Raw genomic sequence first — 17556 nt, 5'->3', positions numbered from 1 at the left:
GGGGCTTCCGTTAGGTCACATCCACAAGTAAACTGATACTAAAATTACCCAAGTCTTTTTTGTCATTTAGGATCAAAGTCCAGAGTTTTCTTTCCTCCCCTAAGGAAAATCCGCCGCCAACGCGACGCGTCGGTTGTTTGATGGTCGCGCGTTAAGTGGCCCCCACCTGCCAGCTAGCGTAAAGCAGCCTAGCAATTTCGCGACAAAAGCACATTGCTACCTCCATCTTGCATCTCATCCACCAGACAACCTCCCATACTCCTTCCGTGAACATAACACGCCTTGCGAGCCATTTCGCTCACTTATCCTTTGCTTATACCCGCTGTCCATATCTAGCCACAATCTGCCAACAAATCTTTCAATCAGTCAGTCATCCCAAATAGCGAACACCCCACCCTTTTATCTATGCGTGGCAGCTTCACGTCTCGCACGGGCACGTATCAGTGGTATGCTAACAAATAAACAGATATGTTGGAATCACGACTCGCCCAAGCTGATCTTCTGAAGAAGGTCGTCGACGCAATCAAGGATCTGGTCCAAGATTGCAACTTCGACTGCAATGACAGTGGCATTCAGCTGCAGGCCATGGACAACTCTCATGTTGCCTTGGTTTCCATGTTGCTTACTGCTGGATCCTTCGAGATGTTCCGCTGCGACCGTAATATCTCCCTCGGTGTCAACCTCACATCCCTGACCAAGGTCCTACGCGCTGCTCAGAGTAACGACGTGCTCACGCTCAAGGCTGAGGATGCCCCTGACGTGTTGAACATGCAATTCGAAAGCCCTGAAAATGACCGCATCAGCGAGTATGACCTCAAGCTCATGGACATTGACCAGGAGCATCTGGGCATCCCCGACACCGAGTATGCTGCTACAATTGCAATGCCTTCTGGCGAGTTTCGTCGCATCTGTACCGACTTGATGGCTATGTCAGAATCAGGTTAGTTCTTGCAAGGCTCGCTTGATACTTGCCTACTGGATTGTTAGTTAACACATTGGCAGTGATGATTGAGGCTTCCAAGGACGGTGTCAAGTTCGCATGCAATGGCGATATTGGTAACGGCTCCGTGACTCTTCGAAGCCATGAGGATGTCGAGAAACCCAAACAAAGTGTCACAATAGAGTTGACCGAGCCTGTCGCCCTCACCTTCTCCCTCAAGTACCTGGTCAACTTCTGCAAGGCTGCTGGCCTTTCCGATCAGGTCCAGATCAAGCTCTCTAATGAAGTGCCCCTCTTGGTGGAGTACAATCTGGAGGGTCAAAGCCATCTGCGTTTCTATCTTGCGCCCAAGATTGGCGATGAGGAGTAGAAGAGTCCCATAATGTAATACAACATCACCCTGCTAAATGGCAGAAGCTCGGCGCTTGCGGTCGCAATGATACCATGCAACAGTTCCGACAAAACACATGTCAAAGAGGGCAATACAAGGAATACGGACACCAGGAAGTTAATCTGATTATTTGAAGCCTTTTTTGCAGGCATCAAAGGCGTGTGCCAAGGAAAAGAAATGTAAACGAACGGGTTAGATAGGGAATACAAGGGCACCAATTGAGGAGCTTTAGTCCCTTGTTGACCATGATGATAAATGATAGTATGATATCGTGCTTCTCTAAGTTGATATTGACTCGACACAAATACAGCCTGCATGTATGTATTGTGTCATTCGCCAGTTTAGCGTCACATTCTATCTTAATGAGCGTTCCAGGTTGCCAGTCTGCTGCCGTGGTAATCACATCATATTCCAAGTCCTAGGTGTGATTTGAATATGCCTTGCTTACAGCCAAAGGGGGCGAGAAAACTGAAGGTATCTCATCTATCCGAGTTAATAAAAATTTAAGTGAACTCAAACTAATAAATTTTTTCCCGACCATGGTCATACCTCAAGGCTAGAAATTTGCTTGCTTCTGGAAGGGACAGCAACTGTATACCTGAAGCCATTCCTGGATTGTTACCTAGAGTTATTCATTGGTCAAAAAGAAGCCTGCTGCGCTGGCGGGGCACACAACCAAATGGAAGTAACTCGCTATCAGCTCAAAAGCGTACAGAAAAGGCTGTCCTCGCTGCAGTTGAGCTAATCACTCGGTTCATCATTCAGTTCGATACTAGGTAAGAGAGTAAGTGTTCTGAAGGTTCTATTTTCCAAACTTCGTACATCCAAGTAAGTTCGTACTTAGGTTAGTAGCTTGTCAAGGCTCCAGACTTAACCCGATTTCCTCAAGTTAACTAAGGTAGTGACTAATATCGAGCGACATACAGCTCAAAAGACGCCGCAACCAAGTCCCAGAACTAGTTTACTTCCTTGAGTCAGCGACATATTTTCCCTTCTGTTCTTTCAATCTTTACAGATAACGCTCGGGCTTCTCATTTCATTTAAGCTCCGGTGTTTTAGGCTTCTACTGCAGAATCGTCCGCTGACGCTGATTGAGAGGTTTTGTTCAGTGACGTCTCCCGCAAGGAAAATCTTTGGTTACCCAGGCCTGCGTAGACATCTATTCAGAACGCTTGCTGAATATCAAGGAGAGATCGAGGATTGAACTGGTGCTTCTGGTATTATGTCCATCATCCCAAAAATACCCGATACACGGGTTCTCGCTGTGGCAAGCCATGTATGTATGCCATCAAATATTGCGCCACTTTCAACATCTTGAGCCAAGGCTGACAGGTCGTTGCCGTAGGTTGTCTCTGGGTAATTATATTTTCTCTCTCTCGGGGTCGCAGTGACTTATGTGCACTAGATATGTCGGTAACAAGATTGCCGTCTTCGTGCTACAGTCTTTGGGATGTGATGTCGCAGCTCTCAACACCGTACAGTTCAGTGAGTATTCATGTCATCTCGATTGGTGGAGTGAAATAATAAACCAGGTTTCTAACTTGCGAACTTCACCTGTAAAGGTAACCATACCGGATATAAGCAATGGAAGGGAACGAGAGTCTCAGCACAGGAGATCATGGATCTCTGGGAAGGACTGAAGCAGTCGTACCTAGATGATTTTGATGTGATGCTTTCTGGATATATTCCAGGCGCTGCAGCCGTCGATACGGTCGGTAAGATAGGTCGTGAACTTAAGGAAAAGTCAAGCAAAGCACCTGGCAAGTTCTTCTGGGCTCTCGACCCCGTCATGGGTGACAATGGAAAGATCTACGTCTCCGAGGAAGTGGTGCCAGCATACAAGAGGCTCATCCACGATGCGGATCTGATTCTTCCAAACCAATTCGAGGCCGAGTATGTTTAAGAGCATTTGCCGAGACTTGAGAGACCCCAACTGACAATTTCTACGAAAAGGCTGCTTTCAGAAGTCAAGATCCATGATATGGACAGTCTCCGGAAGGCTATTCAAGTGCTCCACGACAAGTACAAGATTCCTCATGTCGTCATTACTTCAGTCAACCTTGAGGCGCCAGACCATCCGCCTTCGCATCTCGCTGTTGTTGGTTCAACGATGACATCTACCGGCAAAGCTCGCTTTTTCAAGATTGTCTTCCCATCAATCGATTGTTATTTCAGTGGCACAGGCGACATGTTTGGCGCTCTTATGGTAATTCGAATGCGTGAGGCTGTCTTCAATGCTGACGAGCGGCTGCGGCATACCGCCAGCTGGCTTAGCGAGGATTCAGTATCGGCTATTGAACTACCCCTTGCACGCGCTGCAGAAAAGGTCCTAGGCAGTATGCATGAGGTTCTTTCCAAGACCTGCGAGGGCATGAAGAGGGTGGTTGAACGAACAACGGACGACATGAAAGATGAGGATCGTATTAACCAAACTAAGGCGCACCTCGTAAAGAGTAAGGCGGCAGAACTTCAACTTGTGAGGAATTTGGACTGCTTACGCTCGCCCACGACGCAATACCTTGCGAAGGCCATTTAGATCTAGTGGGAGGGGGGTTGTCCAAGGTTACAATGGCCACCAAAGTAGAAGCCAGCAATAGAAATGGGTAGAAAGGTTTGGGAATAGACGTCTCGTCATGAATTCATCCAAGTTTTCACATCTCTTGTGAGGGTCAAATAATTCACTCTGAGAGCTTCTCTTGAATAATCAGCCTTCCTCAACTGTGTACTGTAAATCTATTGCATTGGCCCAGAAGCCAATTCATTAATTGATGAAACTTGGCAGAAGAGACGTCTGCATAGGCCCCTTGGCTATCTAACCAGTGCTGCCGAAGCCACCAGCGCCTCGGACACTCTCCTCGAGTTCTTGGACCTCCACAACCTCGGGGGTGTAGATGCGCTCCAGAACAAGTTGAGCAATGCGGTCGCCCTCCTTCACCTCAAAGTCGGATTCATTATGGTTGAAAAGCAGGACCTTGACCTGACCGCGATAATCGGCATCGATGACACCAGCGCCTGTGTCAATGAAATGCTTGGACGCGAGACCCGATCGAGGGGCGATGCGTCCATCTGTATTATTCATCTTGTCAGAAAGCCGGCCTTAAGCTGGTTGATCGAGGGCTTCGACTAGTCATGTACTTACAGGTTCCGGCAGGCACAGCCATACTGATATCAGTGTCAACTAGCGCCTTGCCACGGGCGGGAATAGTTGTGTCGCGAGCAGCGTAGATATCATAGCCAGCAGCAAAGGCACTCCCACGAGTAGGCAAACGTCCCTTGTCAGAAAGCTTCTTAATCTGCAATGGTGGAAGACCTTCCATGGTACCGGCAGTCTTGGCACGTTTGGCGGGAGGTGAAGAAACGGTAGAGTTATCAGAAACGAGAGTCTCGGAGGTCATTGTTGAATATGATGTGGGAAAAGGTAAGCAATTGTCGTGGATACTGTATTCGAAGCTGGAAGTGGACAGACGCGACGCGGTTGGGTGGGTAACGCTCCTTAGACTTAAAGAACACAAGGAATATTGATTCTCTCCCAGCAGGTTAACATAGCCTGGGGTTTGTAGTGGTCTTTCTTAACGAACAGAATTTTTGCTACGTTATTCTTAAGCTTATCATCATAATTGTAATTCGTTACCAGTGTCAAGACACCTACATTTTGTATTAAACAGACAATCTGGTATCTCTGCTGTTTCTGGCGTTCCATATCTAGCGCCTATCACTTATAGAATTGACCGATTAGCAGGACGTACTGTTTAGAGGTTGCTTTCAGGCTCTATTGGACCTCATTCCATATGTGGAAGTCTATCAGCCTATCTATCTGCCTACCTTAGGTACAATTATTAATTTATAATGAGCTATCCCGAATCGTTATACTGTATTCTAAACTTCCTAAGCACAGCCGGGGATTAACTTCTCTCACCGATGACAATAATCACATGTGTGACTTGATAGAAACATGACTATAAGACAAATCATTCTTAAAACTTTCTTTGTATCTGTAACTACCTACTAAATTAGGTACTCAGGGCTCCAATTCTCGTCCGAAGTCCACCAGTTTGAGCCTTGTTGCATCTTTAGGATGAAATTGTGCAACCTTGGACCTCACCAAGAACCGTGCAGCCGCAGTTTCACGCGACAATTGTACATATGATGCTGAGTTATTGCCTTGAGCTTCAGCAAGCGTGTTGAGAAGCTCCTCTGTCAGTTGCTTCATCTCTGCAGCTGCAGCTGCAATCTCGTCCTGACGCCCAGTGCCTTGATTAGTAGCCTGCCCCCAAATCTCATCGATTCTGCGTTGCCGTTTATCTTCTTTATCGTCACTGTCCTTTGGTTTCCTGGGTTTTCCTTGTGCATTAAATCCGGCGGCCAAATCATCTCCATCAATACCTATAAGATCCCCAACCACAGGCCCTCCTAGCTCTTCTGCCGCAAGCATGGGCGCCAGCTGATTATCGATGAATCGAAGGAGAACTTTCATGAGTTTTGACGTCTCTCTGTCGTAAGACTTCTTCTTAGCCCTGAGTTCTTGCAACAGTTCCTTTGCCCCTTCTCCCGGGCTAACGTGAGTACCCGCATCCACTTCATCGCGTAACGACAAGATACGCGCATCCAGAGCATCGCCAAGGAGGTTTTGATCCTTGAGGCGCGCTTCATCCACTTCAAGCTGACGCGACAGTTGTTCATGGCCTGCTCGTTGAGAGGCAAGATAGGATTTGGACTCTTGAATGGTTTGGTGAGTCTTGCGAAACGCCAATAGTGTCGGTAACAGCGACCCTGGCGAGGGGAGGAAGGGATCCGACACTGTCACCTCTTTGAGAGCCACTTGTATGAGACGCGCCTGTCCAGTCGCAGACACTGGGGGTTGGCTGGGCTCTGAACGAATCTTTAAGAATTTAGCCATTGGTATATTGTGGGTTTTGGAGCGTGAATGAATACCTTGTCCAACTCATTTTCATGTTGCTGGACTCTCTCTTGAAGTTCTCTCAATGTCTGATCAACATTGGCCACGTATTCCTCCTTTGCTGTATATTGCGACCTGTAGTCCATTGTCGTAAAGTTCACGCAACTGGCTCAAAAAATGGGCAAGGCTTTTGAATTTTCTAGAGCATAAAGGTAGGTAGGTAGGAAGAATTGAGACTTGCGAGGATGGAGGCACCCAAGGTCCTAATGTACGGATTTAGGTGATCAAGATATGTCACTTCGCACCTTCCAAGGATCTGTCCAAGACAGGCAATTGTTGTTCAGATGCAACTAATTGGAGACCTTCAGATATAGCGAGACAAGCGTAGTAGTCGCACTTGTACCTATCTGTTTAAAATTGTTCGGTTATGAAAAGAAAGGTCAGTGAGAGAAGGTAATTATATCGTCGGTTGTGATTGTTCACTAGGTAGGTACTTGATCTAACTTTAGTACTGAGGTAGTATCACCGCCAGGTGGACCGCCTGAGCTCATGTGGCCCAAGCTTTCAAGCCCAGATCGAGGCGGTGCACGTGACACCTCAAAACGCTCCATGCCTAGCACCTACCTTGCCCAGGTTGGATCCTCGCAGGGCTACTTCTCCGGCTTTCTCCCATCTCCTCACTCCAAACCATCGACCTTTGTCGTGTCATATTCATTCTCCCCCTTTTCACCTGCCATTGCTATCTTGAGATCCTCGTTTTTCTATTCTCAGCGATTCCCCGTAATCGTTTCTGAGACTTTCCCTTTTCCTTTTTCTTCTGATTGATTTGGATTGGTTCATCCCTGGTATTGGGACCCATTGCGACAGCGAAAGTTCTAAAACACCGCGCGCCGATACATTTAAGAACCTGCTCCTCTCGTCTCAGCTTCTCATCCTCCCACGCTTCGCGGCCAGCTAGTTTGTGCTCCAGATTCTGCGCTTTAGCTCAAAGATCTGGCGACTTTGGCGATCAAGAAACCTCGAGTCCGGGTCAGAAGGTTTGAGCTGAGCACTGCCTCTTTTTGCTTTTTAAGAAGTCCGTCCCAGTATCGATCGCTTCACCTATCCTCACCACTATTCAATATTTGCACCACCAGACAATCATTCCGCCCTTCCTCTCCCGCCTATATCTAGGAGATCTTCCCGGGTAATTACTCGACGCCCGCTGAAAGAGTTCTGAAACCCGCCCTTGAGCCCGAATCTCGAATCCCTTTCTTCCTTCCATTCAGCCCGCAACACGCATCGTATTTACGCGACATAAGTCACTTCACGAGTATTTCACCGAAGCACACCCAGCGAAAGTCACTACACCAGCACGTTTTCCTTCGAAAACCCCTGAGTGTATATAAGACGAACAATAGAAAGAACGAGACGTTTTCAAATTGTCGATTATCAGAAAGACTAAACTCGCGTGAACAATAACGATTTCAATATGTCTGCTTCCCCAACACAACCAACCCAGTCGGCCAAGCGCCCTTTGGAAGAAGCTTCTTCGCCCTCGCGCGCTGGTGATCAGCCTGATGCCAAACGACCTGCTCTTGACAAGAACAAGCATGACGACGATGTTGAGGTCCCCGAAGCTCCCTCCGACGTCCCTGCAGAGGACCATGACGATAAGGTCAATGGAGCCCATAAGTCTGAAGATGATGACGATGCCACTTTGGACCATGCATCCGACACAAAGGCCGCCGCTGCCGCCACAGTTGCTGCCTCTGCATCCAACGCTGTAACGTCTGCTGCTGCCCATGACGAGACTTCGTGGATTCATATTCGCGCTGTTATCTCGAGCCCGGAGGCTGCTACCGTCATTGGAAAGGGGGGCGAGAATGTTTCCAACATCAGGAAGCTTTCCAACGCTAAGTGCACAGTCAGCGACTACCAAAAGGGGGCCGTTGAACGTATTCTTACTGTTAGCGGCATAGTAGACGCTGTAGCCAAGGTAAGTTGATTCTCCTACGCATGGGTTATAAATTAACACAATTCAGGCTTTTGGCTTGATCATCCGAACACTGAACAACGAACCCCTCAACGAATCCTCAACTGCGTCTTCAAAAACATATCCCTTACGGCTGCTCATTCCGCATATTTTGATCGGCTCCATCATTGGTAAGGGTGGTGCCCGTATTCGTGAGATCCAAGAGGCATCTGGTGCTCGGTTGAACGCTTCTGACTCATGCTTGCCTATGTCAAGCGAGAGATCGCTGGTCGTAATGGGTGTCGCTGATGCTGTTCATATCGCAACTTACTATGTTGGCAGCACCCTTCTTGAACAGCTTAATGATAGATTTGGAGGTCCTGCTGCGTCTGCCTACGCAACCCGTAGCGGCGCCCCTGCTGGCTCGATTCCAGGCGGCATGCAAGTTGTTCCCTACTCACCCCAACCGGCCTCGGGCCACTACGGACGAAGTGAAAATTACGGCCGCCACAACGACCGGCGATCTCACCATATGCCACCCGCGCCTTACCCTCAGCAATATCCCCACGCAGCTGCTCAGGCCAACCCTGTCATGCCTATGCATTATGGGGGTGCTCAGGGAGGAGGTGCCTATGGCGCAGCTGCTCATGGCCAACCGCACATGGCCCCTCATGCTGGTCCTCAACCTCATGCTGGTGCTCCCCAAGCTCAGCCCATGGGCGGTGCCATCCCCGGTGGGCCTATCACACAGCAGATTTACATCCCGAACGACATGGTCGGTGCTATCATCGGCAAGGGTGGACAGAAGATCAATGAGATCCGCCAGATGAGCAACAGCGTGATCAAGATTAACGAGCCGCAGGACAATAGTAACGAGCGACTGGTGACCATTACCGGAACGGAGGAATGTAACCGTATGGCATTGTACATGCTCTACTCTCGACTCGGTGAGGTGCAAAACAGATCCAGCAAGAATTAAATCTCTAACCTTGAAATCTTGATGCAGAATCGGAGAAACATCGTATCTAATTTCTGATATCGGTACAATGACGTTAGATCGACCAATGAACTAGGACGAACAGATTGCTATTTGCAGAGACATCAAGAGGCTAAAAGGAGGATGCAGTGTGTTTTGGAGGTTCAAAATGAGGGCGATATCGGGCCACCGGGTACAGTTCAGAGATTTGAGAAGACCATTCCATCCACCTGAGTTGAAGTTTCAAGGGTGGGTAAGGAAAGTCGCAGTATGGTTGAATGGCATAGAAATGGTGTCAAGGACGGGATCGCATTTCATCGGGACGTACGGATCAAGACGGGGCTTATTGGCAGGAAGAGAGAGCCTCACAATGACAAGTGACAGCTTTCAAGGTATCTGATTTTCGACGGCGCGTTGACTCAGTGTTATTTTGTTCTCTACTTAATCCAATAACAATCTGGTATCACCTGCGACCTTTAGGCGTGACATTAAGTCTCAGAGCTTTCTGAAAGGGACATGATACTACATGAAATGTTAGTTGCTCGGGCTTTCTACAACTTCCTAGATGGCTCACTATTTCAAGGCTCTTGTTCCGAGCAAGCAGATAGTATACGTTATCGTCAATTACTGCGGTGCAATTTAGTCAGCACTAATGGCGCAACAAAGAAATGAGACTTACCACTTCTACTATTGTTGTGTTGCAAACGGGCCTCTTTGCTATCCCAACCCATCAGTAGCCTAGATGCTCGGCCAGGAATAACCGAAGGGTTCTCATGTTGTCCTTGTACAAATTCGCCGTAAGCCAAGCCATGAAGCCCAGCCAACCCACCCTCTTCACAAGCAACGGCGAATGGCTTCATGTTATCCTCCGTGAAGGTTTCATCAGCACCCCAACAAGTACAAAATTCTGTAATAGGTGCATGGAGGGCGCGCTCGGCATGGCCTGTATACTCTGCGATTGGACTGACGACAGGGTGCTCGGCCAGTAAGGCGCGCAAAGAAGCATGCCAATCGGTGGCAGCGGAGCCGGAAACGAAGGCATCATAGGCAGGGCGCGAGGCCCAACGGATACCCAGAACCCAGTAATCAGGTTTCTCGAGGGGTTTGCCAAGGTACACGGACTCGACCCCAGGAATTGACTTGAGGTGATCGGTCACGGATGAGAAAGAAGCAGGAGGGGATTCGGGGTGTTCAACCAGAATGGGTTTGAACTTGATGAGAAGAGATTCAAAGACTACAGACATTGCGAATGTGGATGAACAGTTACGAGTTTATGGATATAACTATCAAAAGAATGATATTCTTGTTTAAACTTATAGTCGATGGTTGAACTAGACATGAGGAAGTCAATATAGATATGGGCAGTATTAGTTATAAGTGAAGAGTTCCGTACATGCCTGGACTTTACCAGATGGTTCTATATGGATACCCAAGAATGACGCATGGCGCCTGTTAAGTTCGATGAGGGGTATCGAACTAATGATGAAGCTCGGCATGTGGCAACTGAGATTAGAAGTGAGAAGAATGAAGCTCTGAATCTAATGGCATGAATGGCATGGTAACTTTATCTTACTGGCGGAATTGCACGGTTCCTGGAAGCTTCTATCTTAGTTCATCACGAGAGCTGAACCGTTTAGAGTAAGGTAAGTTAGAGTGCTACTTACCTACCTAGACTATAGGAAGGAAGAAATTTGGGGGTTGATCCTAAGAGAGAAAAAGACTTTGGTCATTTACTGAAATTAGTCTAAAGTCAGGAAGCAATATGATGGCTAGGATGGATATGTTTTGGCAACTTACCGTCAGGTGTGGATAATACCTTAGCAAAGAGGTGCAATCTCTAATAAGCATACCACAGAATATATGGAACAAAATTAAGAGGAACGCCGCTATGAGTTCAATAGTTCCATCACCAATCATTGCTTTCTTACTCGTCTTTCTTTCACCCCTGCTCCATGTATACCTCCATATTGACTTACGGAGTGGCGTAGACCTCCAGTTCGGTAATCAGCCCAACAGATATCGGCCCCTCCTTGGAGCGGATAGTCCGGGTGACCACAAGTACCGGCAGTGTCCCCAAACAAGAAGGAGGCGTGGTATTGGTTCAATTGGTGTTCTGTAAATTATCACATTAGACTCCTTCGCGTCGCGTGTTCTCACTCCTTTTCCTAGCGGTGACCGTCTATCGCATCTCCCTCATTTTAGAATTTTGCTTTCGATCGTAACTAATCTGTAATATTGCCGGTTTGCGCTTCTTAGGCTCTACCACTAATGCCAACGACACCTGGCTGGTGCCCTCATATCTAATTAACTAATATCCAGCAGTCGAGGCATCGCGCCACGTTCAATATTTTCACTCTCCAACCTGAGATCCAAAACTTGTCCCATGCCCGGTCCCTTGTCTCACCCTCTTTCTCCGACTGTCTGATATTCACGAAACAGATCAGTCACCATTACTTGCGCATATTCCACCGGTGCCATGGTCATGGCAAGTGACGCTGCTGAGCATGTCACAACGCCTTCCACCATTGCCGTCAACAATGATAAGCTTCATAATTTCCCCTCTGAGATCAACCTCTTGACCCTCAACTGCTGGGGTCTTCGCTACATATCGACCCAGCGAATTGCAAGACTTGACGAGATAGGACGCAGAATTGCACACGCCGTCCCTACACCGCATATCGTTTCCCTGCAGGAATGTTTTACACAGGAGGATTACCAAGCCATTCGCCATCACACTCGCCAGATTCTCCCCTATGGAAAGTTCTACCACAGCGGTGCTTTTGGTGGCGGTCTGGCCATCTTGAGTCACTGGCCGATCGAGGAGAGTACCATGTTCAAGTATCCCCTCAATGGGCGACCAACTGCATTTTGGAGGGGAGACTGGTATGTAGGCAAGGGTGTTGCTTGCGCCAAAATTCGCTTTGGGCCAAGGAGAAAGGACATAATCGAGGTCTTCAATACACATGTGAGTCTGAATCTGTTATATCGCATTTCAGCTTGTTAATTGACTTGAATTTTAGACCCATTCCCCATACGAGCCCGAGCCTGTGAGTACATACGACTGTCATCGAGTTGCGCAGTCATGGGAGATTTCAAAGCTTATGCGCGGCGCTGCTGAACGCGGACATCTCGTTGTCGGAATGGGTGATTTCAACATGTTACCCTTGTCCATATTTCACCGGGTAATTACAACACATGCGCCTGTTCATGACATCTGGCGCAAATTACACCCTGATAGCGCTCTTGGTCCTGCCTACCATCCATCTGAAAAGGATCGTCATCGGCCATTACCGACAGCCGCCTTCAATCTCCTCGAGAATGGCGCAACCAGCAACTCCGTCTATAACACATGGCGCTGGAACAAAAACCAGCAGAATCGGCTCAAGGGAGGCGATCTTTGCGAGGTCCCACCTGATACCATTGATCCTCAAGGCCAGCGACTCGACTACATCTTTGCCTCGACAGGTGTCGACCCTGATGCTCCTGCTGCCGCTCCTGGTTGGATCGTCAAGTCGGCTCATGTTTCAATGACTGAGCGGCATCCTGATCTCCTTTGTTCCCTCTCCGACCACTTTGCTGTTCAAGCCACTCTCGTCCGGCATACCCCTTCCCCATTGCCTATCAGAGCTGATCCCCGCTCCGAAACGCCATCTGCTGCTCTGCAGACTGGCGCATACTTGGCCTCCAGTAGCCCGGCTAGCAGCATTCACTCTGGTGACGCAGCGCAGACTGCGGATCCTGATACCCAACTCAGGCGAGGTCGCTTCTCTAATCACGATTCATTTCAGACGTCCACTTACGATGAAATTCTGGGAATGATACAAAAATACCATGCTCGCGAGATTCGCCAGCGCTACTGGCGAGGCATACACTTCTTTGGCGCATTGCTTGTCTGGCTAGCATGTCTTGTCGCTGTCTGGTTTAGTCCTGGAAACTGCGTCGCATTTGTCCTTATGCTGGTCAGTAGTCTTTGCTTGGTCGCTGGAGTTATCGATGGTCTGCTCTCGCTACTCTTCTTCTCTTGGGAGATCCGGGCCCTCAAGGAATTTGAATGGGAGATTCGCAATGCCAAAGCTGTTGCGTCTGGTGACCCAGCTGCTTTAACGGAGTCTGTTTCGTACAGCAATACCAACAAAAGATCCAAATCACAATGAAGGATGCACGCTCAATGTTATGGTAATGATTTGATGTTTCTACATAGGGCGAGGATGATGAAATGAGTATCAGGATGAAGGTACACACGCCGATAAGGTCTAGCTCTTAATGTCTATTCGTAATACTACTCACAATACTTCTGAGGGCTGAACACCTTCGTATCTCATACCGTCCTCCTCTTCTTCTCTTTGCTTTTTGTTCAACGCTCAATATTCTGTGTTGAAGCCTGGCTTTCGTCCATTTTCCGCGTCTCCGTTACTTTCGGATCGATATATCCACCGGGTCTCATCCGACGCCAGGTATAGCCCATGAAAGCCGTCTCTTTTCGAATTCTTAATGAAGTCCTTTTGGTATCCTTGTCCCGGAGCAGCATGTCTCTTGGTCGTTTGCGCTCTTTATGGCCATAAAATCTAATAAACTGCTTCAGTGTAGCCTTGTCGTTCGGCTGAAGTTCCTTTGATCCATCAATATCCCGGTCTATACTTCGAAGCTTGGCGGCGTCGAACGGAATTTTGATAAGCTCCATAGCCTTTGCTTGCACATGGGTATCAAATCCAAAAAGGATCTCCTTGACATCTTCCGATCTTAGAAAGACACCCGAGGGAATCGACTCAGACCAGTCTTCAAATGGTTCAGATTCATCAAAATAGTGTGCATCGTCATCGCCCTTCAGATTCGGAGTGAATGGAGGAGGCATTGATTGCAGGCGATCCCAGGGCGTGTTTCTGAACCACCTGTGCGCTTTGATATCTTCCGCGTCATCGGGAAACACATAGCTTTTGAACGAATCCCGGTATTTGACCTGATACCTCCTTGAGCACAGCCGAATATCCTTCTCTTGGATCAGGCGGCAGATGAGATCTTTGCACTTGTCGCTTACGAATGGCCTGGGTGGAAACTGGAAGTTCTTCTTGAAGTCCTGCGGTCACTGTTAGTCATTTACCTCGTTCAAGTTGATACGAACGTACGCACAACGATGTTTTGTTTCGTCTGCTTGCGTCCTTCTTCTGCTAGAAAGGGAGTCTGCCCGTACAGGCATTCATACAGGATGATGCCGATGCTCTACCAGTCACACCTCCCGTCATATTTCTGACTAAGAACAACTTCAGGAGCCATATATTGACTGGTGCCAACAACTGAACGCGCAGCAGTGCGGTTACCGTGCCGGTTTCTCCAACCGATAAGACTTCGCAAGTCCTCGTTACTCGCCAATGGATGTTTCCCATGCCTGTCAAGTCCAGAAACAAGAGACTGGTACCACTCAAGATGTTTCAGGAGATCCTTACTGCCTTTTTGATCCGTCTCGTCACCATTGATGTTCATATTCAGTCTTCGGACCAAGGAATATCGGTGGGCATTGTAGTATGCTGCGTCGTGGGACCAGTGATCATTAAATGCTAGCCCAAAGTCGGAAATTTTTAGATGACCAGTCGCGGAAATGAGGAAGTTGTCTGGTTTTATGTCGCGGTGAATAAAGTTCAAACGATGGGCCTCTTCAACAGCAAGGATCATCTCTGCGATGTAAAACTGTGCAATGGGTTCCTGCAGAATGTTTTGCCGAATGAGCAATCCGAGAAAATCGCCACCCGGCATGTACTCCATCACCAGGTAGAGGTTTGTTGTGTCTTGAAAGCTGGCAATCAGTGGAACAGCCCTGAGAAGGTCATTCAGTCAGTCAGTGACCTTGTAGTGTTGGTCAGCGTTGGTACTAACCACTGTGATCCTTCAGAAGCCACAAGAAAATCCCTCTCAGCTCGCAAATGGCCTTCTTGGCTGTTCCGTAGCATTTCTGTCTTTCGAATGACTTTCATAGCATAAACTTGCCCAGGGAAAGCATGCCCTGGAGCAGGCTTTTCACGTACAAGTCTTACTACTCCGAAACTGCCTTTGCCTAAAATTTGAAGCGGCTCGTAGTTGTTGACTAAGGGGGAAGAGTCCTGGTTTTCACGATAAGCCAAGGAACCTGCCCTCATTGCCCTCGACTCTCTGAGATGGCACGTTTCCTGCCTTCTATATTGCACTCGAATCTTCTCCTTCTCCTCTGGTGTCATTAACAAATAGTTGCACAACTGAGACTCGAGGCACTGGCCCCGCAACGCTCTTGCATTTGGTTTATAGAGAAGCTCATTGAAGTAAGTCTCAAGGAAAATCTTGGCAGCGGATGCCCTCTCTACAGTTGCAATGGTAGGCCGAGCCTGAACAACACCGGCCTCGGGAATAGTACTGAGAGCGCGGCCTTCAGGGCTTGAGCGGGTCCATGGATTTCGCCTATTGTATCGTCTATCCATGATTTCCCAGTTCCGTAGCATAGAAGATTCTATCGAAGTCTTCGCTGTGGACCTGTCATCGGTGGTTGTGACTGTATCGCTTGCCTCAGAAGAAGGTGGAGTGATTAGTCCACTGGAAGGAGCAGGATTGACCAGCTGCAAAGAGCTTCGTGCTCGTTTCGGAGAGTTTTGAATCACCAAAGTAGAGTTTGATGCCATAGCCGTGGGATGCAACCCCAACTCTCGTATTACTACTTCCTTTGCATCTGGACTTCTCGCTCCGTGTTCCAGTCTTGGGACAGATCTGAAAAGTAAATGGGGTTTGGCTTGGTCCTCGGGGAATTCATGAGCATCTTTGGATACTTCGGCACCTACTGCATGTCAATGGGTTACAAAGAAGACAAATAAGACGGCTTACGGCTGCGTGCGTTTTTTCTCATGTTCTTGAAAGCACCCCGGAAAGGTGTCCATCTTTTTGAACCGCCAGTGCGAAACTTCCGCGAAGTTTGCGCCTCCGATCCGTCTGCAACATTGAACACGGATTCTGGAGACGCTTCAAATATATTCTTCGAATCGCAGGACGAAAGACGGACGAATTGTTGACTGGCTTTCTTGAGCAAGGTTGGTGCCATGATACTCCAAGGTAGTCAATAAAGAGAAAGTTAGCACACCACCCATCAATATCCGAGGGCTGGCCACGTCTAATAAGATAATGCAGTAGCCAGATACGGAGAGAATTGCGCTCGAGGTTTTCTCTCGGCGATGTTGTTGCAGAGCAGAGTCGGAGGCTGTCGAGCCAGAAGGAAATGAACCTACCTCCATCAGGCTGGGTGGTAGGTACTTGGAAGGTTCGACATCCACGGCTTCTTTTATGAAGTCTATGATGAAACCAACACAAAGAAGGCTCGGGAGGGAGAAAACAGCAAATGAAAAGGAAAGAGGTAGTATTTTATCTGAATAACCTTACAAAATCCTTTAGGGCACAAGGAAAATTATAACAATAGCAAAGCGTAAGCATAACCCTTTTTTATCGTACGCCATTTCATGTCATGCAGCGGAGACGGTCCTCACCACATCGTTCCTGTTTTGTCTTCTAAACACCGACGAGCCTCCGCAGAATGTACAAGTCTGTGCTCTCTTATCCTTGCATGCAAAACAACAACACCGGGTGGACAGCAGATATGATAGATGAAGCCTGGGGAATACAGGCGTCCACGACGTGATCAACTTGTCGCCAAATTCTGCAGCCTCTGTTTGGGGTATTATGTCACGAGTTCGGTAGCAAGTCGGCTTTGTGTCGAGTGAGTGGAGGCATATGCTACGCTACACTCACTTGATCTCAAGAAGCTTGACATCGAAGATCAATGTGCTATTGGCGGGAATGCCTGGAAGGCCGCGGGAGCCGTAGGCAAGATGGGCGGGGATAGTAAGACGGCGCTCACCACCAATAGCCATGCCAATAACACCAATGTCCCAGCCCTTGATCACTTGTCCCTTGCCAGCCTTGAAGGAGAAAGGCTTACCCTTCTTGTTGGCTATCAAAGTGTTAATGAAGTTGAAGATACGGCGGGAGCTAGTCACTTACCATCGAACTGCTTTCCGTTCTGGAGCTTGCCGATGTATCGAACACCAACAGTGTCGCCGTTCTTAACGGTACGGCCGTTGCCAATAGTTCGGTCGTCGATGGTCACGCCCTGAACAACCTTGACACCGGTGGTGGCCTTACCCTGCTTGGCCTTCTCAGCAGAGCCAGTAGGGCCCTGTTCGAGGTTCTTTGCGAATTGAACCTTCTTAGCGTCCTTCTTCTCCTCGGTAGCAACAGCCTCGCCCTTGTTGTTCTTGAGCTTCTTCTGTTGCTTCTTGGACAATTTGGCATCGTCCTTGGAGATGAGCTCGTCAAGACCCTCCGTAGCCTCTTCAGCGGCGCGCTTGTTCTTGCCCTTTTGAACGGAAACTAGCTTGGGGGCCTCCTCCTC

At 48.3% G+C, this 17556-nt stretch overlaps 9 protein-coding genes across 16 annotated transcripts in view; 4 read left to right on the top strand and 5 right to left on the bottom strand.

The window, feature by feature from the left end:
• Positions 1 to 176: 176 nt before the first annotated feature.
• FVEG_01184 (proliferating cell nuclear antigen) lies at positions 177 to 1714 on the top strand. The gene is made up of 3 exons (XM_018887996.1): positions 177 to 365; positions 467 to 940; positions 1003 to 1714. Exons 2-3 carry the CDS (start codon positions 469 to 471, stop codon positions 1308 to 1310), a joined length of 780 nt encoding a protein of 259 aa, XP_018743829.1. The 5' UTR covers positions 177 to 365; positions 467 to 468; the 3' UTR covers positions 1311 to 1714.
• A 151-nt stretch (positions 1715 to 1865) lies between these two features.
• FVEG_01185 (pyridoxal kinase) lies at positions 1866 to 4055 on the top strand. Of its 4 annotated transcripts, none has more exons than XM_018887997.1 (6): positions 1866 to 2115; positions 2234 to 2607; positions 2677 to 2687; positions 2737 to 2816; positions 2894 to 3224; positions 3285 to 4055. In XM_018887997.1, the coding sequence occupies exons 2-6, from the start codon at positions 2554 to 2556 to the stop codon at positions 3865 to 3867; spliced, it is 1059 nt and encodes a 352-aa protein (XP_018743830.1). In that variant the 5' UTR covers positions 1866 to 2115; positions 2234 to 2553; the 3' UTR covers positions 3868 to 4055. The 4 variants fall into 4 exon arrangements, with proteins under 4 accessions (XP_018743830.1, XP_018743832.1, XP_018743833.1 ...); XM_018887999.1 differs by having other exon boundaries at positions 2090 to 2115; positions 2258 to 2607; XM_018888000.1 differs by lacking the exon at positions 1866 to 2115 and adding an exon at positions 2140 to 2159 and having other exon boundaries at positions 2258 to 2607.
• FVEG_01186 (deoxyuridine 5'-triphosphate nucleotidohydrolase) lies at positions 3788 to 4791 on the bottom strand. Its single transcript, XM_018888001.1, has 2 exons — positions 4471 to 4791; positions 3788 to 4397 (listed from the first exon to the last, which is right to left on the bottom strand). Exons 1-2 carry the CDS (start codon positions 4724 to 4726, stop codon positions 4144 to 4146), a joined length of 510 nt encoding a protein of 169 aa, XP_018743834.1. The 5' UTR covers positions 4727 to 4791; the 3' UTR covers positions 3788 to 4143.
• Positions 4792 to 5299: 508 nt separating this feature from the next.
• FVEG_01187 (hypothetical protein) lies at positions 5300 to 6725 on the bottom strand. Its single transcript, XM_018888002.1, has 2 exons — positions 6264 to 6725; positions 5300 to 6210 (listed from the first exon to the last, which is right to left on the bottom strand). Exons 1-2 carry the CDS (start codon positions 6372 to 6374, stop codon positions 5350 to 5352), a joined length of 972 nt encoding a protein of 323 aa, XP_018743835.1. The 5' UTR covers positions 6375 to 6725; the 3' UTR covers positions 5300 to 5349.
• A 155-nt stretch (positions 6726 to 6880) lies between these two features.
• On the top strand, positions 6881 to 9838 carry FVEG_01188 (hypothetical protein). The gene is made up of 3 exons (XM_018888003.1): positions 6881 to 8206; positions 8253 to 9129; positions 9189 to 9838. Exons 1-3 carry the CDS (start codon positions 7700 to 7702, stop codon positions 9209 to 9211), a joined length of 1407 nt encoding a protein of 468 aa, XP_018743836.1. The 5' UTR covers positions 6881 to 7699; the 3' UTR covers positions 9212 to 9838.
• FVEG_01189 (hypothetical protein) lies at positions 9465 to 10585 on the bottom strand. Of its 4 annotated transcripts, XM_018888004.1 has the most exons (4): positions 10552 to 10585; positions 9838 to 10489; positions 9733 to 9785; positions 9465 to 9680 (listed from the first exon to the last, which is right to left on the bottom strand). In XM_018888004.1, exons 2-4 carry the CDS (start codon positions 10400 to 10402, stop codon positions 9654 to 9656), a joined length of 645 nt encoding a protein of 214 aa, XP_018743837.1. In that variant the 5' UTR covers positions 10403 to 10489; positions 10552 to 10585; the 3' UTR covers positions 9465 to 9653. The 4 variants fall into 4 exon arrangements, with proteins under 4 accessions (XP_018743837.1, XP_018743840.1, XP_018743838.1 ...); XM_018888007.1 differs by having other exon boundaries at positions 9733 to 10489; XM_018888005.1 differs by lacking the exon at positions 10552 to 10585 and having other exon boundaries at positions 9838 to 10521.
• A 663-nt stretch (positions 10586 to 11248) lies between these two features.
• Positions 11249 to 14118, top strand: FVEG_01190 (hypothetical protein). Of its 2 annotated transcripts, XM_018888009.1 has the most exons (3): positions 11281 to 11387; positions 11481 to 12123; positions 12179 to 14118. In XM_018888009.1, the coding sequence occupies exons 2-3, from the start codon at positions 11635 to 11637 to the stop codon at positions 13310 to 13312; spliced, it is 1623 nt and encodes a 540-aa protein (XP_018743842.1). In that variant the 5' UTR covers positions 11281 to 11387; positions 11481 to 11634; the 3' UTR covers positions 13313 to 14118. The 2 variants fall into 2 exon arrangements, with proteins under 2 accessions (XP_018743841.1, XP_018743842.1); XM_018888008.1 differs by having other exon boundaries at positions 11249 to 12123.
• On the bottom strand, positions 13332 to 16212 carry FVEG_01191 (AGC/NDR/NDR protein kinase; the record flags this gene model as incomplete). The annotated part of the gene is made up of 4 exons (XM_018888010.1): positions 13332 to 14232; positions 14286 to 14967; positions 15027 to 15951; positions 15999 to 16212. The coding sequence occupies 3 exons, from the start codon at positions 16210 to 16212 to the stop codon at positions 14376 to 14378; spliced, it is 1731 nt and encodes a 576-aa protein (XP_018743843.1). The 3' UTR covers positions 13332 to 14232; positions 14286 to 14375.
• A 697-nt stretch (positions 16213 to 16909) lies between these two features.
• FVEG_01192 (hypothetical protein) overlaps positions 16910 to 17556 on the bottom strand; it is a gene marked incomplete at its 3' end in the record, with an annotated part of 1864 nt that continues 1217 nt past the window's right edge. Inside the window, exons 4-5 of the mRNA XM_018888011.1 lie at positions 17166 to 17554; positions 16910 to 17115 (exon numbers count right to left, since the gene is read on the bottom strand). Coding sequence (XP_018743844.1) covers positions 16910 to 17115; positions 17166 to 17554 — 595 coding nt within the window. The remainder of the gene's footprint in view (positions 17116 to 17165; positions 17555 to 17556) is intronic.

Source organism: Fusarium verticillioides, chromosome 1 (assembly GCF_000149555.1).
Source record: "Fusarium verticillioides 7600 chromosome 1, whole genome shotgun sequence".
NCBI lineage: Eukaryota > Fungi > Ascomycota > Sordariomycetes > Hypocreales > Nectriaceae > Fusarium > Fusarium verticillioides.
The sequence above is the reverse complement of the archived record's forward strand: the minus strand, read 5'-3'. Positions and strand labels throughout refer to the sequence as shown.

Excerpts from the sequence above, each read along its gene's own strand:
- FVEG_01189 (XM_018888004.1), bottom strand. The coding sequence starts at position 10,402 with ATGTCTGTAGTCTTTGAATCTCTTCTCATCAAGTTCAAACCCATTCTG. Across the intron at positions 9,786-9,837 it reads ACACAACAATAGTAGAAGTG|TAATTGACGATAACGTATAC; the intron begins GTAAGTCTCATT and ends ATTGCACCGCAG. Across the intron at positions 9,681-9,732 it reads GGAACAAGAGCCTTGAAATA|TATCATGTCCCTTTCAGAAA; the intron begins GTGAGCCATCTA and ends CATTTCATGTAG.
- FVEG_01187 (XM_018888002.1), bottom strand. The coding sequence starts at position 6,374 with ATGGACTACAGGTCGCAATATACAGCAAAGGAGGAATACGTGGCCAAT. Across the intron at positions 6,211-6,263 it reads ATGAAAATGAGTTGGACAAG|ATTCGTTCAGAGCCCAGCCA; the intron begins GTATTCATTCAC and ends AAATTCTTAAAG.
- FVEG_01186 (XM_018888001.1), bottom strand. The coding sequence starts at position 4,726 with ATGACCTCCGAGACTCTCGTTTCTGATAACTCTACCGTTTCTTCACCT. Across the intron at positions 4,398-4,470 it reads GGCTGTGCCTGCCGGAACCT|ATGGACGCATCGCCCCTCGA; the intron begins GTAAGTACATGA and ends TGAATAATACAG.
- FVEG_01185 (XM_018887997.1), top strand. The coding sequence starts at position 2,554 with ATGTCCATCATCCCAAAAATACCCGATACACGGGTTCTCGCTGTGGCA. Across the intron at positions 2,817-2,893 it reads TCTCAACACCGTACAGTTCA|GTAACCATACCGGATATAAG; the intron begins GTGAGTATTCAT and ends TCACCTGTAAAG. Across the intron at positions 3,225-3,284 it reads CCAAACCAATTCGAGGCCGA|GCTGCTTTCAGAAGTCAAGA; the intron begins GTATGTTTAAGA and ends TTCTACGAAAAG.
- FVEG_01184 (XM_018887996.1), top strand. The coding sequence starts at position 469 with ATGTTGGAATCACGACTCGCCCAAGCTGATCTTCTGAAGAAGGTCGTC. Across the intron at positions 941-1,002 it reads GATGGCTATGTCAGAATCAG|TGATGATTGAGGCTTCCAAG; the intron begins GTTAGTTCTTGC and ends ACACATTGGCAG.
- FVEG_01190 (XM_018888008.1), top strand. The coding sequence starts at position 11,635 with ATGGTCATGGCAAGTGACGCTGCTGAGCATGTCACAACGCCTTCCACC. Across the intron at positions 12,124-12,178 it reads TCGAGGTCTTCAATACACAT|ACCCATTCCCCATACGAGCC; the intron begins GTGAGTCTGAAT and ends CTTGAATTTTAG.
- FVEG_01188 (XM_018888003.1), top strand. The coding sequence starts at position 7,700 with ATGTCTGCTTCCCCAACACAACCAACCCAGTCGGCCAAGCGCCCTTTG. Across the intron at positions 8,207-8,252 it reads TAGTAGACGCTGTAGCCAAG|GCTTTTGGCTTGATCATCCG; the intron begins GTAAGTTGATTC and ends AACACAATTCAG. Across the intron at positions 9,130-9,188 it reads CATGCTCTACTCTCGACTCG|AATCGGAGAAACATCGTATC; the intron begins GTGAGGTGCAAA and ends ATCTTGATGCAG.